Source organism: Agelaius tricolor, unplaced genomic scaffold (genome assembly GCF_023055355.1).
Source record: "Agelaius tricolor isolate 1412-34295 unplaced genomic scaffold, bAgeTri1.0.p SCAF_4, whole genome shotgun sequence".
Classification (NCBI taxonomy): Eukaryota; Metazoa; Chordata; class Aves; order Passeriformes; family Icteridae; genus Agelaius; species Agelaius tricolor.
Window position 1 is genome coordinate 24,571,480 of NW_027269264.1, and position 20,971 is coordinate 24,592,450.

The 20,971-nt window shown below is 37.4% G+C and overlaps 1 protein-coding gene across 1 annotated transcript in view; it reads right to left on the minus strand.

Annotated features, from left to right (window-relative positions):
- Positions 1-20,971, minus strand: part of FOCAD (focadhesin) — a 90,698-nt gene that overhangs the window by 28,600 nt on the left and 41,127 nt on the right. Inside the window, exons 14-23 of the mRNA XM_071424926.1 lie at positions 20,704-20,805; positions 19,478-19,608; positions 17,759-17,885; positions 12,528-12,662; positions 12,095-12,145; positions 10,328-10,411; positions 8,735-8,867; positions 5,902-6,090; positions 5,559-5,680; positions 540-632 (exon numbers count right to left, since the gene is read on the minus strand). Coding sequence (XP_071281027.1) covers positions 540-632; positions 5,559-5,680; positions 5,902-6,090; positions 8,735-8,867; positions 10,328-10,411; positions 12,095-12,145; positions 12,528-12,662; positions 17,759-17,885; positions 19,478-19,608; positions 20,704-20,805 — 1,167 coding nt within the window. The remainder of the gene's footprint in view (positions 1-539; positions 633-5,558; positions 5,681-5,901; positions 6,091-8,734; positions 8,868-10,327; positions 10,412-12,094; positions 12,146-12,527; positions 12,663-17,758; positions 17,886-19,477; positions 19,609-20,703; positions 20,806-20,971) is intronic.

Here is a 20,971-nt window from a genome sequence, read left to right on the forward strand (position 1 = left end):
AATCAAATTATACTACATTGGTCTAGATACCAGGTCAGCTAACCTAATGAGAGACTTTAAGACATTTCTTAATCATTAGATAATGTTGAAAAAATTCGAAGAGGAGTCTCTTACAATGCAGCAGAATGACATGCTGATTAAGGGGAAGTTCTTTTTAATGAATCATCTCTCGATAGCTTCTGTCTCCTTTATGGTATTACTATTTCAAAATTTCTACGCAAGCAATAGGTTAGAGCTCTAGCTAAAATTTCATCTTCTAAAAATTCTAAAAATTGACACTTTCTGTAAGCTGACACATGAACAAACCTGCATGAACCTGAACTGTAAGTAGAAACTCCACTTCTATAAAGCATCCCAGATTGTGCTGTCAGTAGCTGAAGAGTCATTTTTATTTCTTTTTTATAAATGTTATAATCAAGCACCTCAAGCTTTATTTTTTTTTGTAACTTGTATGAGTTACCAGCTCTTGCTGGTCAAATTAAAACCCATACTACTTGAATAAGCATGAATGTCCACAATAATATATACCTCAAAATTACCTGCAGGACTGCACTGTAGGTTCGACTCATAAATCCTAACCAGGTCTGTGGCAGCAGTATGGAGTGGTGCCATTCAGAAGGCTGAATATTAACCTGTGCAACACACCAGAAAGGTTAGAAGCAGTTACATTAAGTCCAATTTATGCAGAATCTATGTTCTCCAGTCTATGATTTGCAGACAAACAGTCACTCATTTCCACGGCCCATTACACAAGGCTGTAGGAAATTAAAATGATCATGTACTTTATTCTCCTTTCTGATTTTACCCACACCAAGTTACTTTCAACTTCATTACCCAGGCCAGTTAAAAGTGGTTGCTTGAGGCAGTGCCACAAGTAATTGATCCCAGAGAGACAGTGAAACTGTATGAGGCAATAAGCACAACACTTAGCAGCACTGGCAAATGTTTCTTCACGGTTTGTGAAGATCTTAGAAGTTTCTAAAAGCAGAATTGTTAACCAAGATAAATAACTGACCTCCCCCTGTATCATTATTTTCTGGAGTCTTCCTGCTTATTCATCTCTATTTTATGACCCTAATTATCTACGTAAAGTAGTCAGTATTCTTTCTTCACTTGGACTTTTTAACAAAAAGCAAAAGACCATCCTAAAGCTCTATGCTCACTGCTTTCAGTGAACCTGAAAGACTTGTGAATAAGTACTAATACATCTATAAAAATAAAAACATTTTAAAAGTCAATCAAAAAAGATAACATACTCCATCTTGTAGACAATACAAATATGACCTGTAGTAAAAAACCAGGAAATCTCATCCTAATAATGACTAATGAACACTAGTCCTTCCTTTTAGTTACAATTATATTCACACCTCCTGCTCATGTCTGCTCATCAATTCCTCCAAAAGTTTATGAGCAGTCAAGGTTCCAATTAGAATTGCCTTCCTTGGATTCCTAAGGAACCTGCAGCAAGTCCAGTCTTCCCCTTGGCCTCTACTCTGAAACTATTTTAGACTTGTGCATTAGACTATATAGTCTAATTCTGCAAGTCAACAGACATCTAAACATGAGTCAGCATTGTGCCCAGGTGGCCAAGAAGGGCTGGATCAACAATTGTGTGACCAGCAGGGCCAGGGCAGTGATTATATCTGTGTCCTTGGAACTGGGGAGACCACAGCTTGAATCCTGTCTTAATTTCTGAGCCCCTCACTTCAGGAAGAATGCCAAGGTGCTGGAGCATGTCCAGAGAAAGACAGCAGAGCTAGTGAATCATCTGGAGCACAAGTCCTGTTTGTTAGGACTGCCTGAGGGAGCTGGGGCTATGTAGCCTGGAGAAAAGAAGATCATTGGGACCTTACTGCTCTCTACAACCACCTGAAAGGAGGGTGTAGCCAGGTGGGGATTAGTCTTTTCTCTCAGACAATAATGGATAAGACAAGAGTACATAGCTGAAACTGTGCCAGGGAAGACTCAGGCTGGATATCAGGAGGAATTTCTTAATGTAAAGATCTGTTAAGCATTGGAATGGACTGTCCAGGGAGGAGGAGTATTCACCGTCCCTGAAGGTGTTCAACAAATGTCTGAATGCGGCACATAGTGCTATAGTCTAGATGAGAAGGTGGTGACTGGTCAAAGATTGGTCCCAATGAGGTCTTCTCCAACCTAAATGAGTCTGTGTATCAGGTTTATCTGGTCTTGAAGTGATTTGTGAAGTTACCCATGTAATCCACACTTGTGAAAGCCAACAAAAGCAGGCCTGCAAAATACTGTATGAATATACAATATTCATGCAGGAATTAATTACAAAGCTTTAGGCATTTTGTAGCATTTCAAACATCTAAAACAATATGGTCTACCAGGAACACCTAAAATTTGTGTATGTGTTTGATGACAATAGAACTGCTGAGGTGCTTTTCATTAATTAACTCTCTTCATGGCAGTAAGCATTTTGCATGTATGTGGAATATGAGGAAGGAAAGAGGGAACTGAACAACTTCATATAACAAAGAACATTCAAAATTCATCTACAACTGAAAATGACAGGACATAGTGCTGAAGATTTTCATATAAGCAGTGCTGCAACCTGCTATGTCAGTACAGGAAACCAGTAGCCTTTATTTGTCATCTATTGCTGGATATGAAGGGCAACAACAACTAGACTAAGTGTTGAGTAATTAATACTAGCAACCACAGGCAAAGGTGACAAGTGAAGTTCAGATTGTTTTTTAACTGCACAATTTATGTCTAAGAAAAAATTGGCTGGGTGGGGAGTGAGGGAATGAGGCTCAAGGGAACTGAGAACTAAGGGCAAGTGCTTGTGGAACACTGCCACATTGATGTGGGGTTTTTCTTAGGAACATCACTTGGCCAGACCAAGCAGCCAAGCAGTTTTTAAGGAAGAGCTCCAACATGATATCTGAGGCAGTAAGAAATGGCACAAACTTGGAGCTAGAACCCAGGGACTTGCTTCTCATCTAGCCAAAGGCCCGAAGAACTCTTTTCTGACCACCCTGTCTCTATGTACAAAGGGAAAGAGCAAGAAAAAACTTTGATTCTTAAAGCAGTGTAAACTGAAAATAGAAATACTGATTTTTTAATCAAAATTTTATAGTTACTGCAGATTTTCACTAAGATGGTGCAGTTAGCATTGTCTGAAGATATTTTGTGTTTAGGTTTAAAATATAAACATATTTGGATTTATTTTTATTTTTACTACATCTTGAATCAATCAACTTGGTAAAGTACTGAGAAACTAGGTAAAATATTTCTGTCTCCAGTCATTCAATGTATTCATTAACTTGATCCAGTTCACCACATTCTCCACAACAAAACTGCCATGTTTTGTCCAGCAAACCATTTTAAGGTTCTGTTTCTATGAAAATAACTTGATCACACAAGAAAGTAAATTTTGGATATGCTGCTGAATTTTATAATCACTGCTATTACACATAATTTTTTTTACCAGGATTTTATTTGATGCTTTGGGGCAACAGGCAAGTGTTTAAAACAAATTTCAGAACTGATCTGCATCCCACTGTAATTTGACTGATATAAAACTTTCATACACGCCTTCTACGAAAATGTAATTAAATATGTTTTTCTTCAGAACCACTGTCACAGAACTTAAGTCTCTCTGAATGAAGTAATTACGTGCAGTGAGGAGCTTTTCTTTCTGGATACTATGGAAGCTGATGCTTCATTGATAATTCATTAATCTGAATCTGTTCCTCTGACATATGAAACATCCCTGTGGACTTTCCCTGGTGCTCTCCACTGGAGCTTCCAAATAGTTAGAAAACATTCACTAATTTACAGTCCTGTGACAATGAGGAGCTTTATTTCCAGTTTCTGCTTTCATTCTTTAGCAGCAAAGATGTCAAGAAGGAAAACATCTATTAAATTTGCATACATGGTTAGATATCTTGAGATAAGTAATCAAGGCTGGGTTTTCTAAATTTTTCTAGTTTGAGACAAGAACTTTACATCTGAAGTACTTCATAATCCTATTGGCACTGACTTCACGATACAGAGCAAGGGATGGATTTCTATACTGCAGTCCAGCTGGTGCAGACTGGCTTTTTTCCTTGTACACTTGGCCTAAATTCCACTGGGATCCAGACACTGGTGTTACTGTGGCCATAAAACATGATTATTATTTTTGGTGTCTTTTCAGTTGTGAAGGACCAAAATTGTTAAGATGTTATATGGATAACATATATGCATATGCTAGCAAAGCAGAAGAGTTTGAGAGATGGTACAGAGCCAGAAGACTGTACTAGCCAGAAGCAGACAACTTCACCATGGCACACATTTGACTGGGAACTTCAGGCAAACTAGGCTGCAGACAGCTTTGTCAGAACCGGCTTGCTTGCTCCAGAAAGACTGAGAGAGTTACCCAGGACAAACCAACGTGAACATGCTGAAGCAGGACCTGAGAGCAAAGCCCAGAGGGAGCCATGTGGGTGTGCCACAGGATCAGAACGTAGTCCACATGCATTATACATGGCACGTGCCTGTGTTCTACTGTCAGACTTCAGCTTATACACAGAAAACTCTCCAAACTCTGCACAGACAACCTTCCCACTCAAACCTTGTGCCATACTTATTTCAAAACTGAGTGTTTGATATCAGTGATCTTAGTACTATCATAGAAAAACTTCCCAACAGATATGCCTCACATCTGGGTGACAGTCACAAAACAAAATCAGGACCCAGATCACCCCCTAGATGCATGCAAGAAGCTCCTACAGAAATATAAAATGACTGTATTAACAGAATTATTTTACAAACTCTTAAGAGTTTAACACACTTCCACTTGTGTTAAAAGCTGCTCCCATTGGCATAAAGTTGGGAAATGAACACTAATTTCCCTAGATCCAGCTGGACTGTTTGGGTTTTTTTACTGTTGTCCAAAATTTTCAAGGATGAACTTTGATATTCAAAAGTACCATAATTCAAAATGCTCTGTCAGACTTCATTACACACACTTTATTTTCTGTAATAATTGAGGGCTTATTTCATGCCATTTTTCTAAAACCACACCAAAGGTAACTGCATAGTTTTGGTGCCACAAGCCTAATAGGTCAGGGAGCTGAAACGTTTAAGAGAGAGGAAAAAATGCCAAGTCTTAGCAAGGTGTAGATATTGTTTCCCCAAGGAGCCCCATCATTGTTCAGGACTGCTATTCACCTACAACTGGTTACATGTGACAGGTATCAGGCATATATGTATAGCAGTCCACGAGGCAGAAAAAGGCAAAGCTCCTGTTTGTTGTTCTGATTTTCAGAAGAGGCATTTCAGCAGTGAACACTTAAAAAAAAAGTATTTACATGTTAAGTTCAAGTTAGTGACGGTGGGTGACCACAGCAGTAGGCTGAGGATCAGACTTGATGATTCTATGATTCTAGCTGTCCCTCAAAATAATTTCAGTTAATTATGATACATTCATACATGCCATCACTAGCTGATACCAACACCCAATGCACATAAACAAAAGAGATAGCAAAGTAGGGAAGGAGGTGTAATAGTTCCAAAAAAGCAAAGAGGAACCAGCAACAACTTACCTCATGAATGAGGGCAACCAACATTTGCTGGAAATTGCGGCCCCTGCTGGCCAGAAATCGATTAATAGGCTTGCCATCCTTGCCCATGTGGACTGGGAGGTCGAAACACAGCAACATGCCAGCTGAAAGAGGGAGGGAAGGGGAACAGGAAGGTTGATTCAGAGTCAAGGCAGAAACCCAAAGCAAAGTAAGGTTAACTTAATAAAGATTCAATTCAAAAGAATATGCAAGCATATTTAAGGGTTATAAAACATAGTTTCTTAAGTTGATTCACCTTCAGATTAATAGAAATCTTTGGTTCAAAATATGCATACTTGTCTACTTCAAGAAAGTGACAGCTTACCTGCAAGGCCTGGTGTCATGCCTGGTTGCTTGTTCCTCTCATACATTTTCAGCAAGAAATTTGGAACACCTGCCACTGTCTTCCCCTGATCTGAGCGTGTTGTCCCTCCTCTTAATGCAGAATGATACACAGCACGTGGCATGTTGGTCATCTCCTGTTTCACAAGTGATGTTGCAAACTCTTCAAATGCTGGATGAAGTGGAATGCAATGACATGAGAGGAAAGGAATGTGAGAGGCTGACAATTGAGAGACCAAACTAACCCTGGAAAGCCCAGAATGACACTAGTACTTCTTTTCTGTTTCATAGTGGAGCATCAGTCTAAATCTGATGTTGTAGCATGGGAAGGAGGGACATCTACATCTGGAGATTTTTTTTCCTTGAGCTGTAGTGTCTATGAAGCATTGGAAAAAGCATTGCTGAAAATCATGAGAACTTGGTAAAAACAAGAAATGTGAGGAAGTTCCAGAACAAAGCTCCTTTATTCAAAACTGACACAGGTATATTGAAGGTCGGAAGGAAATACCTTAACTATTCTCTGAGCTGTTGACTGCCTTCTTTGATTGCTACAAAAGTAACAGTAACGACAGCACATGGTTGACAGAAGGACACATAGCAGAGTCTAAATAGTGTTTTTGTAGCATGTCAGGAAGGGCACCTGCATCTTGGGATTTTTTTCCTCTGCCTGTAATGCCAATATCCTTCAAACAAACCCCACAGAATGCAGTCAACAATTTTCTCTGCAGTGATATAGACAGAAACTCTTAAGTCTTTCTCTTCAACCCCCAACCTTCAGTTTTGTTGGAGGAAGAGATATTTGTTGACATGAAAACACTATCCACCTACCTGCCCTAGACTTATTTGTTTAAGATGGCTACAACAATAGAGAAGAAATTTGCTAAGAGAGGGAGCTATTTCACTTCTGGAAACCATTCACATTGATAGAGACTCCTTATCACTGCTGTCATATTACTGCATTCGCTGGTTATGCCAAAAGACATAAATATAAGCCACTCAGAAGCAATTCTTCAGGCAGGGGACATGCCAAGGCTCTAGACTGACAAATATAACTCAAACTAAAACTAAAATCTGGATAAATTTAGTGAAACAACTAGATGTGCAGCAATTACTAGAAATACAGTATTTCAATGATTGAAATCAATCTGACAGTAAACAAAGATAACTAGCATCACACGAATAATATTTTTATTATTATTATTATTGGTGGTGGTGTTACTATTGTTATTATCATTAGCATCATCTCTTTTGCAGTAAGGATACTACTCCTATTACTAATAACAACATCGATATCAAGCTTATAGTTCTTTCTATGAATTATTTTTAATTCTCTGACTACCAGATTTGAGAAAAGTCTTAAGCACCCAGAATGAAAATTATCAAAATAAAAAAAATACAGCTGTCCCCTCCTGATATCCTGGGACTCTAGTATGTAGAAACAATATGAAAACTGATTTGAGAAACCAGTTTTAAAGGAGTTTGAGACAAAATACTACCTAAAGCTCCACTTTCCAATGCTTCATATAAGTAGTTTCATGTTATTAATCCCAATTATATGCACCACTAGAGTTCCAGCAAATGAGATGACCGAGATTCAGCTCCCATAGAACAGGCTTTTGGCCTGTCTTGGACATTGCCTCATTAATCCAGTTTCATACTCTTTTGGTGAAACAATTCACTCTCAACAGCCACTCCAGCCAGTCACTAAAGCTTTTGCTTAAGTGTTCTGGACTCTGTATTAACTAACAATGTTAGAAAACCTCTGAGGGAGAAACTGCTTAGTGAATGTTTCGATTCAACCCTTTTGATACCAGTCTGTGGTTGCTGCAACTCTGAATCCAACCTATTCACTTTAAATTCCATTTTGGTTTCCTGTCTTCCTAGAAAATTGGCTATTTCAGCATTCATTACAGATTGAGTTTTCTGTCAAGATACATCACTCTCTTTCATTGAACTAGGTTATGTCATTCTCCCCCACAAAGCTTCCAGGATTTAGTAGTTAGGACTCTCCAGGTTAGGCTGCCCACACTCCAGAGGCCAATGCGTTCAGAGTTTGACAAATGGATTCTTTTAGAAACCTCCATGGGGGGAAAATATTACAAAACACCACCTGTATCTCATGGCAATGTTTAAAGCCTGCAATCACACATGAAGATCCCATGTATTCTACATAGAATGAAATAACAATGTCTATGTCCTGGCACAGTATCTCAAATCTTACAAAAATATGTAAAACAATGGCCATTTCTGGTAATTCAACTGCACAGGTTTCAGAACAAGTGTCAGAGACCATCTGTTGAAGCATACTTCAGTATCAATATGCATCACTACAATTATGCATTAAGCATAGCACTGATATCTTAATCAATTAAGCAGACTTTGTGTACAGCATTGTTTTCATACTATTAATACTTTGTTTACAAAACAATACATATAAAATTCATTTTACTTCCATCTGTTCCAGGCTGAAATACAAATTTGCCTTTAGAAAGATCTGTTTAGTCCTCCCTACTGAGGTCACTCTCATGAAACAATAAGTGCTTTAAGTATATAATAAGGAACTGGCTTTCCCTTTAGGACAGGTAAAGAATTTTAATTATAAACAATTTTTCCCCACCATCAGGACCCCTGTCACATGATCTTCCGAGAAGTGGGTTGTGGGCTTTATTTTTTACTTTACGTTTTTTCACATCATTTGTTAACAAAAAAAAGAAAGGCTGCACTTTAATGTGACACTCCATTCTAAAAGAGCTGCAGGTCTGTACAGTCACTGTGATTCCCTGCAAAGTGACCTCAAACACTGGATATTATTATACCTCCTAAAACAGCAGCTGGTGTTAGAGACAACAACTTGATATATGAAGAACCCGGAACAAACAGATTTGCCTCCTGATCCTCTTCATCTTCATTCATGTCTATCTCTTCCAGTGAGTCAACTTCTGGTCGTGCCTGGAAGATTAAAAAAAAAAATTAAATGTCCATAAAAAAATCCCAAGTCCTCATTACCATTCATGATTCCAAGTGTCAAAAATACCAACCAAATATGAAAAGTTCCCCATTTCATTATTTTCACTCCATTTCATAAATATGAAGCCTAATGAATAAAAGCTTTTCTTCTACCGGACTGAAAGGCAACACTGGTTGGTAAAAATCACAGGGTGTGTAAATACGTATCTTTAATCTTCTTCAAAATTAATCTTGACACTTACAGCTGAACTAATATTCAAAAAAACTTTACTTTCACCCTGATTCTTCTTCAGTTTAACAATGTTTTATATTGGCACTTTAATATAAACAAAATATTTTTGTTAGACACTACTTTTCATGTCAGTTTTTGGAATTTGAAAAACTGCAACATATTTACATTTCTTTCAATTAAAACATATTCACTCACTTTCTGTAAAGTACTGCACCAGTAATACGACTGTAAAGTAACTGCACTAGTAATACAGAACTATATACTACTGTGAAAGATTTAGTCTTGCAGCAGAGTTTATATATTTCCCTTTTTCCATCCTGCGGTCTTCTATGTAAAACACATTTTTCATTTGTAAGGTTTATGCTGAACTCTTCTCTCTGATTTATATAAAGTATGTTTTTTAAAGTTTGGAACCTATCATATAATGAAGCAGTAAATAAAACCTTTACTATAAAGCCATAGGATTCACTATTCCATGAAGTACCAATGACTACTGAGTACTGCCTCATACAATGTAAAAAAAGTCACCTAATGACTAATGCTCATCTAGGAGATGACCTAATGCTCATCTCCTTATACTCTTTCATTCTGTTAGGTTACTGAATCACCTAATCAGAAGTTTCAGAGTTTAATAGCCCTCTGCACACTTAAAAAGCCTTTTAGAAAGTACCTCAACTCTTTTCTGACTGCCTTTACTGACAAAAAAGTAAAATGTTATGCTGAAAAAGTTCACAACAAAAATGGGAAAACTTTTCAGCTTAGCTCCAAAAATTGCACCTACTTTTCAAACTGACTTGTGTCTTGTGAACAAAAGTCCTATTCATGCATGACTGTGACTGCAATGGAAGAAACAGCAATCACAAGAGTTGCTTAGTGCCAAGACTCAAATGCAAGCACTAACGGAAGAGCATAAAATGCAAATCAGCTGCCCAAAAAAAAGCCACTAATTTAATAACAAAATAAGAAAAACTACCTTCTGACTGCTTAGCCTTAAGTTTCATTCCTGCTTTTCCCTGCTTATAAGACTTAGCTATTCCAATCATACATGACATCATCTCATGTTACCAGCAGGAGCTTGTATTTCTTCAGGAGGCTCTCCTGAATTTCTGGCAGAGAAGGCACAAGGACTGGTTTCCCTTTCAAGAGGATATAATCCATGTCAGATGGAAGTGTCAGATGTGCTTATTATCAAACATATAACAATGGTTACCTGTCCAGGAAGATGAAGAATTGTATGCTCTTCAGAGTCAAATGATGAGAGTGATTTATAGGCTGAAATGGCTACAAGGGCATCCTATAAAATTAACAGGAAGAGAAAGAAAACGATAAACACAGCAAATAGTATTGCTACCTACTGGAAACTCCACATGCAAAGAGCTTATCAAGTAACCACTGAATGCTGAAAAAGAGTTCAATAATATTTTCCCAAGGCACACTCTCAATTGCTTACTTTTTATATACACAATGCAAAGTAGCAAGACCAATTATCTAGTCTTGATAACATCCAGTCTGAGCATTCTACTTCAGGTAGAAATATCTGAAAAAAAAGCTATGAGAATAATGTTGATAGCATATTGATGTTTTAGCTGTTGCTAAGAAGTGCTTACTCTAAATCAAAGACTTTTCAGCTTCCTGTGCCAGTGTGCAGGTGCACAAGATGCTCAGAGGGAGCAAGGCCAAGACAGATGACCTGAACTGACCAAACGGATATTCCATATGAGAGAACTTTATGCCTAGTATATAAACTCAGGGAAGTTGGCCAGAGAGTACCCATTACTGTTCAGGGATAGACTGGGCATCCCTCAGTGGGTGGTGAGCAATTGTATTGTGCAACACTTGGTTGTAATTGAGTTTTATTCCTCTTTGTCTTTTTTTATATCCTCTTTCTTTTATATCACCTTTTATATCCCCTTTCTATTATTATTGTTACTGTTATTTTGTTGTTATTATTACACAGCTACTTTATTTCACTTAGGAACCTGTTCTTGTCTCATTCCATGGGGTTTACCTTTTTCCAGTTCTCCCCATCCCACTGCAAGGAAGGGGAGTGAACAAGCGGCTGTATGGTACTTAGTTGTCATCTGGGATTAACCATGGGGCTGAAAAATTCACTCTAATAGGCTGACAAAAGTTTTAGTCTTAAATTTAAATATACTACTTCCACCAGCACCATGGTGATGATAGTGCAAAATTCCCACATTACAATACTCCACAAGTGAATTGAGTTAGCTGTCATAGCAACACCTTTGTCAAGAATGCTTCACCATGTTAAGGCTGAAATTTTTCAAAAGTCAAACTAGTTTCACAGAATCACAGAATCCAATGCTGAGTTGGAAGGCACCCACAAGGATCATTGCATCCAACTCCTGGCCCTGTACAGAACATCCCCAAAAGTCACACCTTGTGCCTGAGAGCATTCAAAGACTTGAACTGTGTCAGGCTCTGGGGGAAGAACCTTTTCCTAATATCCATCCTAAACCTCCCTTGACACTGCTTCAGGCCATTCCCTAAGGTCCTGTCACTGGTCACCAGAAAGTAGAGATTAGCGTCTGCCCCTCCTCTTTCCCTTGTGAAGAAGTTGCAGACTACAATGAGGTCTGTCCTTAGTCACCTCCAGGCTGAACAGATGAAGTGACCTCAGCCATTCCTCATACGGCTTCCCTTCAAGGCCCTTTATCATCTTTGTGGCCATTCTTTGGATGCTCTCTAATAATTTATTGTATTTCTTATATTGTGGTGCCCAAAACTGCACTCGAGGTGAGGACATAGTAGCGCAGAGTTAGTTTGTAATGCTCCTTGGAAATGGCAGAAGTTAGAACCTTCAGTTACCACCTTTTACATGTAGTACATTGCTTCAGAAACAGTGTTAAGCAACAGGAACAAAACCCTATTAGAAAATGAGATTACTGACACTGTCTTGACAGAAAAGTACTTGTTGCTGACATCAGAAATTAATGTTTTCAATTATATCACTTACCTCGTTCTGTGTATTGTTCCAAAGGAAGCTGAGAACTTGAGCTTTGAATTTCTACAAAAGCAAAGGAAATATGTGTTTTTCTTGGACCAAATAAATAGTTGAAATAGAGACAGTTACCTGAAACAAATTACTGCCACATCAACATAGATTGAGCTAGGAAAGTGAAAGGAGTGCAGCTCTGAACTCCAGACATATTCACATGTCCTCACATTCTGTGAGAGGGAAACCTTGGATTAACCTCGCCCTGGAATTTCCCATCTATCTCTCAGGGCTCACCAATGCAAGTGAAAACTGTGAAATTGTATGAAACATGAATTTGACTAATCTGAACTGGGCAGTGGGTGCAATTTTATCAAGATCAAGCAGGCTTATGTAAAAGTTACATACATAGATTTACTAAAGGAAAGACTCATCTTAGTCCATAAGTACATACCTCAAATTCATTTGTATTCACTGTTAATGAGGGAACCAGGGAAAACAATTCATTCAGTGCTTTTAAAATGAGTGGTCTTGTATCACAACTCAGCTTTGGTGACAGAGCATTCCATGTAGAACGGATGCAAACAACCTGCAAGCAAAGAGGGAGGCATCATTACTAACAGCTATCCCAACTTCACTTCAATAACATTTCTTTCCAGTCCTTGTCTTTGCTCTTCCTTCTTGAGAACAGGAATTAATATATGATTCATAAAAAGTAAAAAAGCAAGCATGTTAAAAATTCACTTGTAGATCAACTGACATAACATAGTAATATTGCACAGTACTTCACCAGGGAAAGCAACTACCTGTTGGAATAAATAACACACTGTAAGCAATACACAGAGCTCTACATGTATCTTCATACCACATTAGTGCTCTACTTAACTTGGTCAAATTAGCTGAAAAGCAAACTGTCTCTGGGACAATAGAAAGCCACCAAGGAATATCTTTTTGCTGGGAGCCCTCCAAAACAAAATGCCTTTAATCTTTAAAAACAATAAAAGCAACAAAATTTGCAGAACAAATGCAAAACACAAAAGTTCATGAATCCAGAAACTGTTGGAAACTGTCAAACTACAATAAATACTAAACATTAGTACCTAATACTGAACCCATTTATGCTGTAACTAGAACACAACAGGATACATAATTGGTCTTCTGGGATACATAATTTCCTTCCTGGAAACAACAAACATCTCACCAAGCTTCTTTTTACCTTCAAAGATCTGCATGACAGCTCAACAAGCAGTCAGAACAACATTTTGCATTTCAGGCACTAAAAAAGTCAGTAAGATGCTCAGTCAATGGTACAGTTCTAGCTGAAGAACTATGCATAAGTCATAAAAAGTAGTAGTCAAGTTTCTCAGCAATATTGGCTAGACAGCAATATTGATACTGAAAGTTCCTCCTTTTTCCTTGTGAGATGTTTTCAGTCACCCAGGCTTTCTCTTGGTAACAAGCTGTGTATTTTCCTGAAAACTTAAGTAATTTTCATGGACTGTTTCATCAAACCTTAATGTTGTTACCCGCAGAGAACTAACATTACAGAGTTTTGCCACCGTATCTAAAATTAATTCTGTAATTTATCTATTGTTACTACTTGTCTTTCAGATTTCAGGCTCCACTGCAACAAAAAGAGTATAAAATGGGAAAAAATACCACCAAATAAATAACAAAAAAATTCAACAAATAGAACCAAAAACCCCAAGAAACTATAATTCTGTTCACTCTACCCCACCCACCCCACAGAACCACAACACAAAGAAAAACCCCAAACCATGTATGCTTAGAACCAAAGTCTAGACAAAAATTTTAAAATAGCAATGGCAAAGCAAAGTATAATTTTCAGCCTTCCAAAGTGAAAAATTGCAAATCAAGACTTAAAAGTCTGAGCAAATACCATGAAAATGTCTTTCCAGCATGGAAAATTACAACAAAGCAACAGAAGACAGAGAAATACAAACTGATCTACACAGTGAAATCAAATAAAGGTATGTTTATGAAGATATTCCACAAAGGCATTGAGAAAGGTAGTTATAGTATTATTCTGCTCAAAACAGACTGTTTTGTATCTCTGAATGCAGGTAATTGCCAAATTAAGCAATCACTACAGTAAGTACAAAACACATTTCAGGGTGCAGTTTAAAAAACCAAAGATGCATTTCAAGTTGAACTCATTTCAGGAACAGCAAACCCATGAATGTGTTTCTATGGTAACAACCACTGATGGCTAGAAAGACCTCATCTGGTAACATTCCAAGGGAAAATGATACCTCTCTTTCCATTCTTTCAAAACAGACTGTTTATAAGAATAAGAAAAAAGTCTTCCAGTGTTCAGAAAGACAGACATGTCTATTAACACTGGAAGTTCCTCCTTAACTATCTAGAAATGTTAAATTTGTAATGAGTTAGTTGTCTGGAAACAACATGTATTAATTTGTAGAGAAAAGAAGTTGTGCATTTGTGAGATTTGATACTGCAATTTAGGAAGACTAACAAATCATTAGCTAGCCAAGCATGTTTAATTTCATTCTTTTCCATAATAACACACATACTCTCCAATTTCAACTAAGAGGTGAAAAAAGGCCTTAAAAATAGCCAGCATCCTAACAGAAGTTTCAGATTTAGCCTAAGACTGTACAATTACTTCTCAGATGGTATTTTCTAGACTTGCAACTTAACAGCTGTCCTACAGAAAACTCCTACAAAATGACGTACTGTAAACTGATGGAACAGGGGGATGGGAACAGTGGGAAACTGGTACTTTACCCCCATAAAAGCCACAGTAAATAAAGAAAGGTTATAAAAGCAGTAATAACCTTGACATGGTGTCTTCCTGGAGGAATGGGCAACTGTGATAAATATCTTGTGATGAAATTTATCTGCTAGTTATGAATCCCCAAGGAAAAGTCCTGTGATTCCATAGACACTGTTCAGCTCCACAAAGCTGTCCTCTAAAAATGCAAAATACTCTAGAAAACTAGCAAGATAAGATAACTTTACAACACTGGTATGCCAATTACTGTATGAAAAAAAAGCATATGTGCTATGCAGAAAATGTGTGTTTAGAGATCTAGACATGCTAGTGTCATATTTGGTACAAGTTCTTAAGTCTTTTTTCATTTTTTGTTGTGTGGGGTTTTTTCATTCTGGTTTGTTCAAATTAACATATCATTGTCATCTGGAGATATCAACAATCACACAGTGCTTTTCATACAATACATTTTGATTTATGTTTATGTTTTCTTGTATTTTCAAAAAACTGATTTTAAAATAGCAAGCTTGCCATTCCACAAAACACTGAATACTAGATGGGAAAAAACTAAAAGCTAAATTTTACGGATGCTGAGGAGAGACAAAGAACATCTGCTTCAAGTATCCTACAGCCCTAAAAGAGTGAGAAATCTTAGGAGAAAAATAGAGAACAACAACACTTCAATGGAAAGGGGATTTAAACACTGTGTTAGAAATTTTATTCTTGAATGTTTCTTGGCTTGAATACTGTACTTGATACATGAAATCGATTAGATGCCAGGATATCTTCAAATGAAGTATACTAGCTTCTGATGAAATCACTGTGGGGAAAAAAATTACATGCTGAAAAAGAGGAAATGTGATCTGGCAAGAACTGTGTGATTTTTTTCCATTTTTGATGTGCAAGTCATTGTGCATTATTCATTAATGACCTTATATTACACCTGCCAAAAAAAAGAGGGGGGAGGAAGCAGCTAGCCCTTCTTGCAAGTCCTGCAAAAGCTGTTATACTCTTAACACTATTCATGTAGGACGCACTTTGAATGGTCACTGTCTTTACACAAAATAATTACTGCAGTCAGCAGAATGGATAACTATTCTTAAACAAGAGTCAACCAAAAAAGAAATCAATGTTACAGCACATTTTGTTATTGCATTACTTTAACAAAGGAACCTTTCTGAGACTCTCAGAACTCAACCCTGGCAAAGCCACATGGTGTATAGGGTTCCATCATCAACTGAGTCAACACTATACGTATGAAAACATAATTTATTATTCTGGTTCAGAAGCTGAGAAGCTGAGTGAAAGTTTGGTGCTACCTAAAATCCTACATCTAAGCAGCTGCGAGTGGAAAAGCTTGGAGACTATATCTCTTTCCCTTAAGTCAGTGGCAGAGAGAGAAAACACCAAAACAAAACCAATGTCTACGATTACGTCCTTTCTGCATTGCGCACTACAGTCTAAACAATAAATAAGAGACAGACTAAATTACTTAACCCAAATGGTTACCCAGCTTGCCAAACCACAAGAGAATTCCCTGTTAAAGTTTCAGAATAGCTAGGTGGTAGATTAGGTCTCCCAGAACATTACACTGTAGTTGGGGAAATAAGGCGAATCGAATTTGGACAGGAAAAATTGGTAATATCCACTAAGTCTATCCATCCCTCCTTCCTTTCTTTCTTCCATCTTGAGCAGTCTTAGTCTTCCAGTCCTCAACAGTGGTACAGTATACATCTGTTCTCAGATGAGGCTATTATAGTAGGATTTTAAATTTATCATATATCTAACCCTACCCCTTTGCAAGACAAAGTCTAAATATAATCCAGCCTGGGAAAATACATTCAATACCAAGGCCAGCATTCAAAGCATCTATGTGACCTTAAGAAGTGCCAAACTTCACACCAAAGGCAAACAAAAAATCACCCTAAATAAATTGTTTCTTAGCAGCCATTGTATGACGGGTTTTAATTATACTGAATACAAATATCTATGGATGATTCGCTATATTGTTCTTTAACTGCTCAGTGATTTCAAATAATGTGGCAATAGCTGGCGTTACTGCAGTAAACACTGCAGTGGAAGTGTAGCAGCAGACAAACATAAAATTGCTGTTTGGCAGAGAATGGGTAATCAAATATTCCTGCAGGATATAATTAGTTCACTACTCTGATGGCCTGTATAGTACAGTTTGTCAGTAGCAAATTCACAGCATGTCTGTGCCTGCATCACAATACCAGGATATCACCGTCTGGGATGTGGAAACAAAGAGCCTTGTCTCCTAGCTTAGAGATATTGTAGCATCACTATTTCGGTTCAAAGAGACCTCAGGATATTTCCAGCCCAGCCTCCTGCTCAAAGCAGGGTTACAATGAGATCAGATCCAATTGCTTAGGGTTGTGTCCAAAAGGAATGGGAAAATCTCCAGGGAAGGACACAGCACAATCTCTCTGGGCAGCTTGTCCCAAAGCTTATTTGCCCTCTTCATCAGTAAGCAATGAACACATTATGGTAAATCTCCCAGCTGCTAGTGATTTCACTGTCTATCTGGTACAATCTATGAACAAGACACAGCAGGGCAGACCAGTAAGAAGATACAAAAATTACATTATTTAATTGCCTTTCAGCCAATCAAAATTATGTACCAAACAGACTTCCTTTTCAAATCTCAAGGAAAGATGCACAGAATGATGTCTTTGCAATAAACTACAAAGCTGATTTAAAATTTCAGCTCATGCACTGAAGGGCTGATCTGCTGTGGTAGGAAGTCATGGTACAATTTCCCAGGAACTATTAACTTATGTTGGAAGAGAGGAATTAAATTTGTCAGAAGAAAAAGAAATTCTGCAGCAACTCAATGCACTCTTAAAAAAAGAACCAACCGGGAAAAATGTTCATGGACCAAACACACGGACAAGCCAATTTAATCTTACCTCAGCCTCACAAAGCGCCCGTAGACCCTGTAATACTATGGCAGCGGGTGAAGCTTGATCAGGTTTTGTGCATTCATTTAATACCTGGGAAATTGCAGCCAACATGTCTGCTCCATGCTGGTATGGTCTAAAGTAAAAAAAAAAAAGAAAATAGAAGGCAATATTCACACATACATACACGTTATAATTTATACACAAAAATTTATTAATTGCTGGTTTTATTTAAGCAACAACTAAAACTGCCTAGAACTGGGAGTTCACACACACAAAAAAACCATACAAGGAGGATATGACAGAGTGCTCTAAAGGCTGAGTGACATGGGGAATTAAAGCAGCAGCCATCAAGTTCCAAATAAAAGATCACTGAGTGGTTAAGTTGTAGAAGGTTTTGTCTAAGTAGGTTGTGTTCAGTAAAAGATTACATCATTCAAGAAGGGACAGAGAATGAAAGTCCAAATGCATTATTTTATGATTCTTTGTTGCAGTCTCCTGCAAGTAGTCCCTACTGTGTATTGGTGGAGATTCTGGCACCAAATATTTTCTGTCCTTTTTACATCAGATAGCTATGTTTTCCCTTTTCTTTTTTTTTTTTTTTTTTCCGTCTCTCCCTCGGTGACTGTATGGGCTGCTTTAGCTTTCCAGTCTTTTAACTATCCATTCAGTTTTATTGGGTTGTGGGTGGCAAGGTGCTCAACAGTTCCTCATACTACCTCTGTAAGAAATTCTGGTAAATGGTATCAGGTAGGTGATTTATATGCATGGTAAATTGTGACTTATCTATTTGTTCACACTTTCTTCAAAATAATTTCTAAATGCATAAAAAATGTGCATACACCTGAACTCCAGCTATACCACTTAACTGGCAAAAAGAATTCTATGGGTGCATTGAGATTTCTCTCTTTTCACTTTAAAAAAAGAAATTTCTCTCTTTTCACTTTGAAAAAACTTATTGAAAAACATTGTCTGGCAAAATGGAAGAAGGTTGAACAGGTAAAAGAAAAGGTATTTTCTTTAGGAACTTGTTTTTAGTTGATACTTAAAAGTGATTTGAATCTGCTCAGCTGTTAGTAGCTGACTTTCAAGAAAGAAAGCAAAAACTGGAACTCAAGATAGGTGACAAACAGAAAAGATGATATGGTGCACATAAAACCAGGTAGTAAATACTAATGCATTTAAAAATACTCTTTACAGGAACTCTAAATTATTATCAAGTACTGATATTCATGGATTGTTAGAGCTGGAAAGGTTCGATATATTATCCAGTTAGACCTGCACAACAGTGCTCTGTGGTACTATACCTGAATAAAGACCAAAAATGTACATGAGACAAAACACGGTTTTCAGAAAAAAAATTCTATCTTTCTTTGAATAGATCAAAAGAGAGACAATTAGTTCTTTCTTCTATTTGTCATCTATCCCTTTTTCTAATCTGGAAATGTTATATCTGAAGTCTCTATCTAGGACCAGTATAAGATGCATATTCTGTTCCAGGATAAAGATCACTTAATTTTAACAGTATTTTACGTGTGTTCTATTAGTCATAATACAAAACCCCAAACTTAGTAGCTGCTCAGATTAGCAATGCCTGAGTCAGTGCCTCAACTTGAGAAATATTACTCACAATTAACGTAACAGAGTAAGAAAAAATAATGATGCAGCTTTTCTGAAAACAACTCTTTTCCCTTACAAAGATATAAGATAGGTAATACTTGCACTTACCTCAGCCTACATATATCTCTTATACAAGCAGCTTTAGCAATCAGCTTTTCCCATTGAGCATCTTTGTCAACAGACACAGAGGACATATCAGACATTGCCAAGAACTTCTGCAGTTCTGGATAAATTCGATCCTAGAAAAGATTTCATTTCAAATGATCAGCACACCTTTAAAAGCACGACCGGATTTTCAATTGGTAGCACTTCTAAAGGACTTCTGCATACCACTTTGATTTTTATTATTGCATACCATATTTTTATTTTTTTCACTATTCATCTCTAATGCTTCATTGAGATTGAACTGGCTTTTGTAGACCAAGTCTCTATTGCATCTTTAAAAAAATCAGAAGCAAATTATTGTGCTGATTTTGTCTGAGATAGAGTTAATTCTCTTTGCAATGGCTGGTATAGGGCTGTGTTTTGGATTTGTGCTGAACACAGCTGTGATAATACAGAGATGTTTTCACTGTTGTTGAGCAGGGCTTACACACAGCCAAGGCCTTTTCTGCTTTTCATGCTGAGAAGGAAGTTGGATGCTAGCGAGGTTGGGAGGAGACACAGACAGAATGGGTGACCCAAACTGATCCAGAGGGATATTCCAGACCATATGACATCATGCTCAGGATATAAAGTGGAGAGAAGAAGGAGGAAGGGGGAGATATTTGGATTGATGACATTTGTCTTCCCTAGCCACCATTACACATGATCTCTCTCCTGGAGATGGCTGAACACCTGTCTCCCCATGCAAAGTGAATTCCTTCTTTCGTTTTGCTTGTTTGCACAGCTTTTGTTTTCCCTATTAAACTGTCTATCTCAACCAACAGTTTTCTTTCTTTCACGCTTCTGATATTTCTCCCCAGTCTTACTGGTGGGTGGGGGTGTGAGTGAGTGGCTGTGTGGTACTCGGTTGCTGGCTGGGGTTAAACCACAACACTAAGACCTTATTCTTACTGCATATAATGAAAAGCAGAAAGTCATCCTTCAAACAATTTTTTTTTTCTAATCGCAGTTTGAGATGTCATGAAATGAAAATAAAATTCCATGAAAGACATACTATTTAAATATTCTACTAGAGGATCACTGCAGACACCATTAACGCCATTTACTTCATAGTGCTGATAGCAACATACTAGTAGAAGCAATGTTCCACAATTATTTTCTTCCTTGGTTAATGGTAATAAAGTTTTTCAACTGAACTTATTATAGTGACACTACAAGAAGTTTCTAACCTGTCTTTCCCATAATGATGTCATCAGCCGTGAGGCAATTGCTCTGAGCTTAGCTGTGCTCCCCAGCATGTAAATGGCACGTAGAATCTGAGCTACACAAATCTGAAAGAAATTTTTAACGAAGTGTTTTTGTTATTTATATGTCCAAGAACAAAGAGTAACGTACAAATCATTATTTTACAGTCAAGTACAATCAGGAAAAAACATCTAAATGCAATATCAGAAATAAACTGAAAGCCATTTTCCAAAAAACTTTAGCAAATAACAA